The sequence below is a fragment of the Hyla sarda genome, chromosome 3 (assembly GCF_029499605.1).
Source record: "Hyla sarda isolate aHylSar1 chromosome 3, aHylSar1.hap1, whole genome shotgun sequence".
Taxonomy (NCBI): Eukaryota; Metazoa; Chordata; class Amphibia; order Anura; family Hylidae; genus Hyla; species Hyla sarda.
In genome coordinates this window covers 414,283,993-414,297,093 of record NC_079191.1, presented here as the reverse complement: position 1 = coordinate 414,297,093, position 13,101 = coordinate 414,283,993, and the positions used below count along the sequence as shown (strand labels likewise).

Below are 13,101 nucleotides of genomic sequence, written 5' to 3'. Positions count from 1 at the left end.
AGCCGAAAACGCCACCCACCTTCTAGAATGTTCTTTCTGGAAAAACCTTATTTAAAAACAAGGCGAACATTGACAGACGTATACTTTTTTTTTAGGGTGAAAACGGATACAACCGGATTAAACCATACATCACGATTAAAACCGTATATGGTTTCAAACCGGATACAGGTTGATCTATGTGCACACCCTTTAATACGGTTGAGTCTGCTTTTTGCCTATCCGTTTTCTACAAAAAACCTGATACGGGAACTGGATAGCAAAAACGTGGTGTGCATGCACCCTTATTGGAAGGCGCCTTTTCCCAACAGCAATTTTAAGATTTCTCCACAGGTGTTCAATGGGATTTAGATCTGGACTCATTGCTGCCACTTCAGAACTCTCCAGTGTTTTGTTGCCATCCATTACTGGGGGCTTTTTGACATATGTTTGGGGTCATTGTCCTGCTGGAAGACCCAAGATCTCAGACACAAACCCAGCTTTCTCACACTGGGCTGTACAGTGCGACCCAAAATCAAAACAACCCCAAAACATCATTGACCTCCACCATATTTCACAGTAGGTGCTGTGTTCTTTTCTTTGTAGGCTTCATTCCGTTTTCGATAAACAGTAGAATGATGTGCTTTACCAAAAAGCTCTATCTTGGTCTCATCTGTCCACAAGACGTTTTCCCAGAAGGATTTTGGCTTACTCAAGTTAATTTTGGCAAAATGTAGTCTTGCTTTTTTATGTCTCTGTGTCAGCAGTGGGATCCTCCTGGGTCTCCTCCATATCGTTTCATTTCATATAAATGTCGACGGATAGTTCGCGCTGACATTGATGCTCCCTGAGCCTCCATGACAGCTTAAATATCTTCGGAACTTGTTTGGGGCTGCTTATCCACCTTTCATAAATTTTTCTCTTCCGTCTACGCCCAGGGAGATTAGCTACAGTGCCATGGGTTGCAAACTTCTTGATAATGTTGTGCACTGTGGACAAAGGCAAATCTAGATCTCTGAAGATGGACTTATAACCTTTAGATTGTTGATATTTTTCCACAATTTGTGTTCTCAAGTCCCCAGACAGTTCTCTTCTCCTCTTTCTGTTGTCCATGCTTAGTGTGGCACCCACAGACACACAATGCAAAGACTAAGTGAACTTCTCTCCTTTTTATCTGCTTTCAGGTGTGATTTTTATGTTGCCCACACCTGTTACTTGCCTCAGGTGAGTTTAAAGGAGCATCACATGCTTGAAACAATCTTATTTTTCCACAATTTTGAAAGGGTGCCAATAATTTTCTCCAGCCCATTTTTGGAGTTTGGTGACATTATGTCCAATTCGATTTTTCTCCTCCCTTTTTTGGGTTAGTTCCAATACACACAAAGGGAATAAACATGTGTATAGCAAAACGTGTTACTGCAATCCTTTTCTGTGAGAAATACTTCATTTTCTTGAAAAATTTCAGTGGTGCCAACATTTAGGGCCATGACTGTATTACAGATAGGTGGTCAGAGGTAATCTCAGAAACTATGGTATCCAAGGATTGAACCTCTTCCTTCAAGGAGCTTTGTTCTTGTTTCTAAGACAGTGTTTTCCAACCAGTGCGCCTCCTGCTGTTGCAAAACTACAACTCCCAGCATGCTCGGACAGCCAACGGCTATGGGGGTTTCCCAGCAATCGCCAAAACGCATATACAATGCTTCTGCATTTGCCAACATAGTTCCCTATCACAAAAACCTCTGTATACATTGATCATACTGATAGCGGACTGTTCCTTGTCACAGCAGGGGAGAGTCAGTACGATGGCGTGAGTGCAGGCGCGCACAGCAATGCATAAATTATAGGACCTCTGGCACAGGGATAAATCATGGGCAGGAAGGGGTTAAGAAGTGCCAATGCTGGCTGCCAACTGCATATGTATAAAATACCAATTGTAAAGGTCTCCCTAAGATAAGCATTTTATGTTGTCGTCTTCTGTTTAGTCTTAAAATCACCCGCGCTGGAGTCTTGGCACAACCCAGAAAACATAACAAATTATTTGCTATTTGACTTATTGATTTATGGAATTTGATTATAACGATCATACGTTTTCTAGACCACAATGCTCCTTTACAATTTGTCTTTCAGATCATTTGGCTCTGGAGAAGGATGCTATATTTGGCCTGGAATCTCTTCTCGTCCTGTGCAGTCAAGATAGCAGCACTGGTGCCCAGCAGGGTCTAAAGGTGTGATGATCTGGACAGGGGTTAAAGGGGTACTGCACTAAATGTTCTGAATGCTATTTTCCCGATGCAGGGGGTCGGCCGTGATTTCACAAGGGGTATGGCCGACCATCACATAAATAGCGTTCGGAACATTTCGTTCTGAACGCTGGCCAGTGGAGTACCCCTTTAAAGGGGTACTCCAGTGGAAATTTTGTTTTATTTTATTTTTTTAAATCAACTGCTGCCAGAAAGTTAAACAGATTTGTAAAATCTTTACCCTTCTAGTACTTAATAGCGGCTGTATGCTACAGAAGAAATTAATTTATTTTTGAATTTCTTTTTTGTCTTGTCCACAGTGCTCTCTGCTGACACCTGATGCCCGTATCAGGAACTGTCCAGAGCAGGAGAAAATCCCCATAGCAAACCTCTGCTGCTCTGGACAGTTCCTGACATGGACAGAGGTGTCAGCAGAGAGCACTGTGGACAAGACAAATAAGAAATTCAAAAAGAAAAGAATTTCCTCTGTAGCATACAGCTGCTAAAAAGTACTGGAATGGTAAAGATTTTTTAATAGAAGTAATTTACAAATCTGTTTGACTTTCTGGCACCCAGTTGATTTAAAAAAATGTTTTCCACCAGAGTACCCCTTTAAGGGGCATGAGAATAGAGCTTGGTATATTGTAGCAGCCTTAGAGTCCATCCGTTACTCTCTCGTGGTGGCAAAAAGGCTTCTGTGTGGAGGATTGTGCATACATTTATACTTTTTGTCAATATGACATTACATGTTTTTAATTTTCTTTTAAGACCGCTTTGTCCTGCATGGTGAAGCTGGCAAAGTGCCGCCCATATCTGAGCCAGTCGGTAGTGGAATCGCTTCTCCCTCAGATGCACAGCGCACAGGACTCTGCCAGGATATGTCTGTGTCATTGTCTGGCCTCTGTGGCCATGCAGCTGCCGGTGCTCGGGGATGGGATGTTAGGGGACCTGGTGGAACTGTACAAAGTCATTGGGCGATCGACCACAGACAAACAACAGGAGCTGTTGGTAAGTGACACAAAATACACTGTTTGTGATGGCCGTCACTTCTCTATGATCTATGATCACCAGGCAAAGCTCCTGCAGGCTACACATTTCCCCTGTAGGTATTATGCTGCATAACGTACTGGTCATTGAAATGAATAGCACACTGTGAGCCCCATGTCTCTTTATGAGACAACTTTAATGGGGTTATTCCAAGATATCCTTCTCCTCAAGATAGGTGATAACTAGCTGATTTGGTTTGACCGCAGTGACTCCTCATAATCACAATAATTGAGGTTAGTTGTGCAGCGACAGTGTGCATGCTGGGCCACTGCTCTATTCATTCTCCATGGAGCCTCTGAACATTCATGTGGCCGCTGCACTCAATCCGCTGATCGATTGGGGTCCTATTTGTCAGACCCCACTATTAAGTTAGTTGTTCCTCCCCTGGGGGTAGTCCAGCTCTTTTCTCCTTATTATTCCTTTGGATAGGGGATAAGTGTCTGATCACTGGGTGGTCTCACCAATGCAATCTCCTGCACGACACCCCCGACTCTCCTCGTGCACGGAACAGGGTCGACATGCCCGCTTCTCGGATCTCTATGGGAGAGTCTGAGATACACATGCACTGAACTCGCTTATCCCTGGATCTCTCAGAGATGCAAGAATGGGACGTTTAGACTGGGGCGCCCCACAGGAGATCTCAGGTTTTGTTGATTGGGGGGCAGGGATCCGTAGTGTCGGACATCCCTACAATCAGACACTTTTCTTCTATCCTTTTGGATAAGGTGATACAAATTAAAGAGCTGGGCAACCCCTTTAAAGGGGTACTCCGCTGCTCAGCGTTTGGAACAAACTGTTCCGAACGTTTGAGCCGGCGGTGGGAGCTCGTCACATCATAACCCCACCCCCTCATGACGTCACGCCCCGCCCCCTCAATGCAAGTCTATGGGAGGGGACGTGACGCCCCCGCCCATAGACTTGCATTGAGGGGGTGGGGTGTGACCTCATGAGGGGGCGGGGCCATGAGGTCACAAACTCCCGACTCCAGCATTCGGAACAGTTTGTTCCAAACGCTGAGCAGCGGAGTACCCCTTTAAGCGGACTTTTTTTTTAGGATTTTTGTTGTACTTGTGCAGTACATTTATTTTTACATTCAGTCCTATTGGCCTGAAGTTACAGAACCCAATCCCTATATAGCATTTATCTAACAGGTACTTCAGTTTCCTTTTTATTTACGGACCTACAGATTCCTAGTCTAGATCTGTTTTGTGTTTTTCTCTTAGGTTGCCCTTGCTACCGTTATTTTTGTGGCGAGCCAAAAGGCGCTGTCTCCCGAAGTGAAGACTGTAATAAAGCAACAGCTGGAGAACGTCTCTAATGGCTGGACTGTGTATAGAATAGCCAGACAAGCCTCTCGTATGGTGAGATCAATGATCATTGTTTTTTGTGGGCATCCTGTGTGCTGTAAAGATAGATATTGATTACTGCGTACAATGTGGCCGCGATAAGATCACACACTCCTGTATCTATACACGTATCACTTGTTTCCTCTCTCCCCTAAGTAAAGGTAAATAAAAGTTGAATTGGGGGTTCACCAGATTTGGATTGGTTCTGGTTTAAAAAAAATAATGGCTATAAAACAATAATTTGTCTTTTTTTGTATTTTAGGGGAACCATGACATGGCGCGGGAGCTGTACCAGAGTCTTCTCACACAGGTGGCTTCGGAACATTTTTTCTTTTGGCTGAATAGTTTGAAGGAGTTCTCTCTCGCTGAACAATGCCTGACGCAGCTGCAGGAAGACGACGTTGGCTTGGCCCTTTCAGCCATTGCTGATTCCCTGAAATCCTACCACAAAGGAATTGCCTCACTTACGGTCAGTGTATTTTCTTTAATAAAGCATTGGATTTTGTGCTTTATTCACCGTATGAATGGAATATAGATGCAGGACTAATATTTATCATGTACAGAGCAATGATGACCGTCAAACAAATGACCGTCAAAGAAAAAAGCACATACACTCAATTGAATGCAACAACTCTTCTTTCTTTTTATATATATATATATATATATATATATATATATATATGTGTGTGTGTGTATATGTATATATACACCCAAAGTGTGTCAGCAAAGTCCGCATGATGTTAAAAGGGAGACATAAATGGCTCTTCAAGTATTCATGTGCAGCCGCACTAGTATTCACTTATTAGGCCGTCTCCATTCACTGCAGGAAAGTTAGGAACGTCTGAAACGTTTAAGAGGCAACGCACTAGTATTGACTTATTCGTCCGTCTCCATTCACTGCAGGTAAGGTAGGAACGTCTGCAACGTTTCAGAGACGTTGCCTCTGAAACGTTGCAGACGTTCCTACTAGGGATGTCCCGATACCGATACTAGTATGGGCATCGAGGCCGATACCAGGTATTTGCATGGTATCAGGGACTCGTCTAATGTCCCAGATACCTAAGCCGATACCTGGTGGAGTGCACTCTTCCGCTCCGTTGCCCCGTTCTGCCGGCCGCATCATGGCGTCTTATGGCGGAGCATGTGACATACACGTCACTCCACTGCGCCCAGCGTAACGCTACGGAGGAAGCAGAGTGACGTGTATGTCACATGCTCCTCCATAGCACGCCATGATGCGGACGGCAGAACGGGACAGCGGCCTTTATGAGTATGGAGCTGTAGAGCGGCTACAGGTTCAAGTGAGAAACTACAAGGGGGTCCTGCTATCTACAAGGGGGGGGGGGGGTCCTGCTATCTACAAGGGGGGAGGGTCCTGCTATCTACAAGGGGGGGGGTGTCCTGCTATCTACAAGGGGGGTCCTGCTATCTACAAGGGGGATCCTGCTATCTACAAGAGGGGGTCCTGCTATCTATAAGGGGGGTCCGGCTATCTACAAGGGGGGGGGGCCCGGCTATCTACAAAGGGGGGGGGGGTCCGGCTATCTACAAGGAAGGGGGAGTCCTGCTATCTACAAGAGGGGTCCTGCTGGCTACAAGGGGGGGTCCTGCTGGCTACAAGGGGGAGGCCTGCTATCTACAAGGGGGTCCTGCTGGCTACAATGGGGGGGGGGCTTCGGTCTACAGGAGGGCTGCTACTAATGTCTGCACCTATCTATTCTCCCTACTATTAAAGGCAATCTTACAGCAGAGTCACCTGCACTAACTTTAATTCATAGGTAGATGGTGCAGGTGACCCGGTTTCTACCGCTGCTCACCATGTGAACATGGATCATAGGTCTCGCCACCAATGCAACTTCCTTGTTCTGCCCAATGGAGAAGAGAAATCTTGGCTCATACTACAGCAGCCGCCTCCATTGTACACAACAAAGAACCCCACATATCATACGGTAAGCTGCGCCAGAAACCGCATCATCCTGCTGTCAGATTCTCTTTAAAATAAAAGTACTCGTAATTGGTATCTGCGAGTACTAGAATGAAAGTATCGGTACTTGTACTCTGTCTTAAAAAAATGGTATCGGGACATCCCCAGTTCCTACCTTCCCTGCAGTGAATGGAGACGGCCGAATAAGTGAATACTAGTGCGGCTGCACCTGAATACTTGAAGAGCCGTTTATATCTCCCTTTTAACGCTGATTTTGCTGACACTCTTTGGGTGAATACTTTTAGAAATTTTGCACATTACTGAATTATATATAAAGAAAGAAGAGTTGTTGCATTCAATTGAGCGTATGTGCTTTTTTCTTTGATGGATATGATACTGGGCGTATAGAGCACCCAGCCACTACGCTCTCACCCAAATACCACGTGTCCCATATTGGTTTTTGTTAAACAAATAATGACTTAAAGGGGTACTGTACCTAAACAGTAGTCATAACTCACAGCTCTGGCCTAATGGAGCCGAAATAAAAAGGAGCGAGAACGGAGGAATCCTTCCCTGACTCCTACTGACTTGCATATTTATTTTTGCACTTTAACTGTATTTGTATAAAACCACAAAACCTCTTGTTTATGTTGGTGTCCCTGTCAATTAGAAAATGTATGACATGTGACAAAGTTATGTCAAAAGTTTTAATCGGTCAAGGTGCAGAGACCCTCACGATCATCAGAATGGGCCTCTTCCTGGCTCGCAGTGATCTTAGGCTCCATTCACACAGCAGAATTTCCGTGCAGAAATCCGCCGGAATATTCAGCTCTCAAATTTTGCAAAATGTACTGCACATTAATTTGAATTGGGAATTGGCTGTCCTATTCACTTGGCAGAATTTTTGCTGCGAAAATTCTGCTTTTAAGATTCTGCAAAAGACCTGTCTATAAAATTTTGCGGAATTCCGGTCAGAATCCCATTGAAATCTCTGGGCTTTGAATTTGGCTCAAATTCCACTGCAAGCTTTGCAGAACGGAATTTGAGCAGAATAGAAGACTTTCCACTGTGTGAACATAGCCTTAGTCTTCAGCTTCATTTGACCAATAAAGCTGAACGGAGATCACTGCACTGCACTGAGACCTTGACCGATCAAAACTTTTGGCATGTCAGCATTTATTTTTTATTTTTTTTAATGAAAGGGACACTTTAAAGTGTACCTGTTGCCTTAAAAGAAAAACTGTTGACATGTCCTTAAAGTGGTTATCCAGGAAAAAACTTATTTTTATTTATATATATATATATATATATCAACTGGCTCCAGAAAGTTAAACAGATTTGTAAATTACTTCTATTAAAAAATCTTAATCCTTTCAGTACTTATGAGCTTCTGAAATTAAGGTTGTTCTTTTCTGTCTCAGTGCTCTCTGATGACACCTGTCTCGGGAAACGCCCAGTTTAGAAGCAAATCCCCAAAGCAAACATCTTCTAAACTGGGCGTTTCCCGAGACACGTGTCATCAGAGAGAACTTGGACAGAAAAGAACAACCTTAACTTCAGAAGCTCATAAGTACTGAAAGGATTAAGATTTTTTAATAGAAGTAATTTACAAATCTGTTTAACTTTCTGGAGCCAGTTGAGATATATATATATATATATATATATATATATATATATTATATATATATAAAAATAAGTCTTTTCCTGGAATACCCCTTTAAGACACCACAAAAGTTTTGAACAGTCGGGGTCGGTGCTGGGAATTAAGACCATCTCAGGAGTCGGGAGAGAAGGCTCTTGGGTACGTTCCCACCTGGCGTATTTTGCTGCGTATTTGAAGTCAATGGGTAGGAAAATACGCAGCAGCAAATACGCAGCAAAATACGCCAGGTGGGAACGTACCCTTACCGTGCTCTGCTTCCTGCTCATTCTAGCGATCAGTCTGAGTCTAAGGGTATGTTCACACTCCGGAATTCCGCTAGTAGAATTTCGCGCAGTGAACATTACCATCAGTGTTAATGGGTCTTCCGCGGGACCCATTCACACTGAGGAATTCCGCCGCTGAAATTGTTCCGCACAAAAGAGAACATGTTCATTCTTTGTGCAGAATTCCGCGAGCACTGGTGCAATGGCGACAGCGCAGTGCCACGCGGTCCTGCCGCCTAAGTATTTTCAGCGGTGGCCGCCTGACGGAATCTCTGCTCGGGGAATGAGATTCTGCAGTGCGAACATACCCTTAACCTTCAGACTGATCAAAGCTTTAGACAACTAGTCACAGTAACAGCGCACATTTAAGTGATACCTTTCCCCCCTTTTAGGCGTCCAGCACACCTATGAATCCGTTGAGCTTCCAGTGTGAGTTTGTGAAGCTGAGGATCGATCTCCTTCAAGCTTTTTCCCAGCTCATCTGCACCTGTAACAGCCTAAAGACCAGCCCTCCTCCAGCCATCGCTGCAACCATTGCCATGACCTCTGGCAATGACCTCCAGCGCTGTGGCCGCATCTCCACCCAGGTGACTCCAGTATTTTATATATTCTTCTTTTTTTTTATTTTTATTTTTTTTAAGTTTTGTTTTAAATAAAGCAGATTTATGCTTGGAAAAAAAAAAATAATATATATATATATATATATATATATATATATATATATATATATATATATATAATGTATGTGTGTGTGTGTATATGGACTTATGCAGGAACTGAGAGATTACTTGAAGACCTTGGGCATGAAATGAACATTGCAGCCAGAACTTGCCTCAGTGTTTCCCAACCAGGGTGCCTTCTGCTGTTGCAAAACTACAACTCCCAGCATGAGTTGTAGTTTTGCAACAGCTGAAGGCACACTGGTTGGGAAATAGAGATGAGCGAACTTACAGTAAATTCGATTCGTCACGAACTTCTCGGCTCGGCAGTTGATGACTTATCCTGCGTAAATTAGTTCAGCTTTCAGGTGCTCCGGTGGGCTGGAAAAGGTGGATAAAGTCCTAGGAAAGAGTCTCCTAGGACTGTATCCACCTTTTCCAGCCCACGGGAGCACCTGAAAGCTGAACTAATTTATGCAGGAAAAGTCATCAACTGCCGAGCCGAGAAGTTTGTGACGAATCGAATTTACTCTAAGTTCTCTTATCTCTACAGAATATATATATATATATATATATATAGATAGATATATGTGTGTGTGTGTGTGTATATGGACTTATGCAGGAACTGAGAGATTACTTGAAGACCTTGGGCATGAAATGAACATTGCAGCCAGAACTTGCCTCAGTGTTTCCCAACCAGGGTGCCTCCTGCTGTTGCAAAACTACAACTCCCAGCATGCCCGGACAGCCAAAGGCTGTCCGGGCATGCTGAGAGTTGTAGTTTTGCAACAGCTGAAGGCACCCTAGTTGAGAAATAGTGACTTACCTTGTGTTGTACCTAGTGTAGAGACACAGAGTTATGTGTGATGGTGTTAGTAGATCTGTGTCATGCGCCAAACCAATTCGATCAGGCCCTGCACAGTTTATCAGTTTTCCTGGAAGGTTCCTATAATTTCCAAGAAATATGGCGTCCATCTGTAGTACTCATCCGGCAATATGCAACTCCTTAGAGCTTCATATGTCTTAAGTGATGTATCTTCTGTTTTGTTTTTTAACAGATGAAACAGTCTATGGAAGAGTTCAGGAATCTAGCCACGCGCTATGGGGATCTCTATCAGTCGTCTTTTGATGCTGATTCCGCAACACTCAAAAACATAGAACTGTATCCGGAACATTTTATTAAGAATTTTATTACATCTTATTACAAGCCCTGGTGGTCAGTAGAAATCACTGCTACTAGTCCACTCTAGAAACCCTCTTTGAAGCCTTCTCATAATCAGTCTATGTCTTCCCCTTTAGGGTCTCCCCTTTCACGTCCACAGCAGAACTGTCCAGAGCAGAAGAAAATCCCCATAACAAACCTCTCCTGCTCTGGACAGTTCCTGACATGGACAGAGGTGTCAGCAGAGAGCACTGTGGTCAGACAGAAAGGAAATAATAAAAGAAAAGAACTTCCTCTGGAGCGTACAGCAGCTGATAAGTACTGGAAGGATTATGATTTTTAAATAGAAGTCATTTTCAAATCTGTCGAACTTTCTGGCACCAATTGATTTAAATAAAAAAAAATTTAAAAAATTCCACCGGAGTACCCCTTTAAAAACCAAGCCAGAAATTTCTCTAGGAGAGAGTACCCATCTGCAGATAGCTGTTTCGAAGTGTTTCGCCCTGTTAGTACAGAGCACGGTGTACCGGCTTGGCTGGTGAGAGTCCAAAGAATTAAGGTTTCTTCTTGAGGAGATTTATAGGGCCATCCATGCTCCACTGGAACAGTACGTAAGGTTATTAATAGACTGGTATAAACATACTTCAGTCCTTATTAATAGTATGACCAATATAAATCAAAAACCTCTGACTGTCTCAACCTTTTGAAATATCCTTAAGAAAAGGTTTAAGGGGGAGATTTATCAAAACCTGTGCAGAGGAAAAGTTGCCCATAGCAACCAATCAGATCGCTGAAAGAAGCGATCTGATTGGTTGCTATGGGCAACTCAGCAACTTTTCCTCAGGGCGGGTTTTGATAAACCTCCCCCAAAAAGTATATCAGGTACCAGGGGTTACCCCATTATACCCATAGGAAGCCCATTTGTAGGTGATTTATTTAAAGGGGTATTCCAGGATTTTTTTTTTTTTTACTATGCGACAGGGGCTGTAAAGTTAGTGTAGTTCATAATATAGTGTCTGTACCTGTGTGTGACGGTTTTCTCACAATTCTTCTATGATTTTCACCCCAATATTTATTTTTACCAGCATACAAAATGACTGTTGTCTCAGATTTTTCCCAGGTTGCAATGCGGCTGAGACCTGACTCACTAGTCAGCTGATGACAGGGAGCCTGTCTGCTTCAATGGGGGGAGCGATCGCTTGGTGGGAGAGAGATCAACTGCAACTAATGCAACAGCTGTAGGCACCCTGATTGAAAACCACAGGTCTTTTGAATGGATGCAGCTCATTTATGTTTCAATGGGTGGGGTGGCTGATGTGTGGGAGGGAGGAAAATGGAATTATGGTATTTGTAGTCAAAAAAAGAAAAGTCAAAAAGGAAATACCAGTTCACAAAAAGCTAGCCACAGTGTTATGGTAATCTCACAACATAGCCATTTAGCCCCAAGACAAGTGCAGATCCTTCCTAACCATGTCCATTACTGCCTGCCAGGTACATACTAAAATCACCTTATGGTGGAGAACCCCTTTAACAGCTATGGACGTTGCGTGGCCACCCAGCAGTCACCAATAATATAACACTCTTTCTTGGTATCCATAAGTATTATCAGTTACTTACCTTAATTCTGAACCTCTACCAGACAACAGCAGAGCTGCCTTCTGATCTCTCACACCATTGAAGCTCTGATCTTGGATCCGGACTCATGCAGGTAAGAAAAATAAATGAATGGCACTTTCAACGCATGGTGGTGCAAAAGTAGGATCCCACCCCTTAGATTCATACAACAAAAAAAACGTATGAGTTTTATTTAGTCCGCAATCCAATACGAAGAGGTAACGTTTCGGTAAATCTTTGACCTTCCTTAGATCCAGATTGCTGTGGAGTAATGTAGAGGTACGGCCTCCCGGCGTGTGAAATGGCTATAATTGCGACCTGCGGTCGCAATTATAGCCATTTCACACGTCGTGAGGCCGTACCTCTACATTACTTTGCAGCAAACCGGATCTGGGTAAAAGTGTGGTCAATCTTCTCTATTGATGGATCCCCTTTAACCCCTAATGACACAGGACGTATATGTACGTCCTGGTGCCCTGGTACTTAACGCACCAGGACATACATTTACGTCCTGTAATGACCGGGAGCACAGGTCCCGGCTGTACATCAGCGATCGCGCTGATGTGCGCCATTAACCTCTCAGATGCCGTGATCAATACAGGTCACTGCGGCAGTGCGGTCGGTAAAATGGGTGATCGGCTCGCCCACTGCGCTGCCGCAGTGATCCAATCATCCATAATGGCGGTTGGAGGTCCCCTTACCTGCCTCCGTTTGTCTCCTTGGGTCTTCTGCTCTGGTCTGAGATAGAGCAGACCAGAACAGAAGATCGCCGATAACACTGATCAGTGCTATGATTTGCTATAAATAGTCCCCTATGGGGACTATTAAAGTGTAAAAAAAAAAATAATAATAATAATATGAAATGTTTTTTTTTTTTTTTTTTTTTAAATCCCCTCCCCCAGTAAAAATGTAAATAGTCCCTTTTTCCCATTTTACCCCGATAAAGTGTAAAAATGAATAAACATATTTGGTATTGCTGCGTGCTTAAATGACCGAACTATCAAAATATAATATTATTGATGGTGAACGGCGTTAACGTAAAAAAATAAAACTCCAAAATTGGTACATATTCCCAATTTTTTTTATTTTTTTTTAAAGTTACATATATGCAAATGTGGTATCAATAAAAAGTACAGATCACGGCGCAAAATATGAGCCCTCATACCGCAGCTTGTACGGAAAAAGTTATAGGTCGTCAAAATAGAGG

The 13,101-nt window shown here is 43.4% G+C and overlaps 1 protein-coding gene across 1 annotated transcript in view; it reads left to right on the top strand.

Moving 5' to 3' along the window:
• Positions 1-13,101, top strand: part of INTS7 (integrator complex subunit 7) — a 63,202-nt gene that overhangs the window by 27,742 nt on the left and 22,359 nt on the right. The window contains exons 10-16 of the mRNA XM_056568255.1: positions 2,104-2,201; positions 2,985-3,224; positions 4,487-4,624; positions 4,872-5,078; positions 8,852-9,046; positions 10,177-10,280; positions 11,920-11,988. Coding sequence (XP_056424230.1) covers positions 2,104-2,201; positions 2,985-3,224; positions 4,487-4,624; positions 4,872-5,078; positions 8,852-9,046; positions 10,177-10,280; positions 11,920-11,988 — 1,051 coding nt within the window. The remainder of the gene's footprint in view (positions 1-2,103; positions 2,202-2,984; positions 3,225-4,486; positions 4,625-4,871; positions 5,079-8,851; positions 9,047-10,176; positions 10,281-11,919; positions 11,989-13,101) is intronic.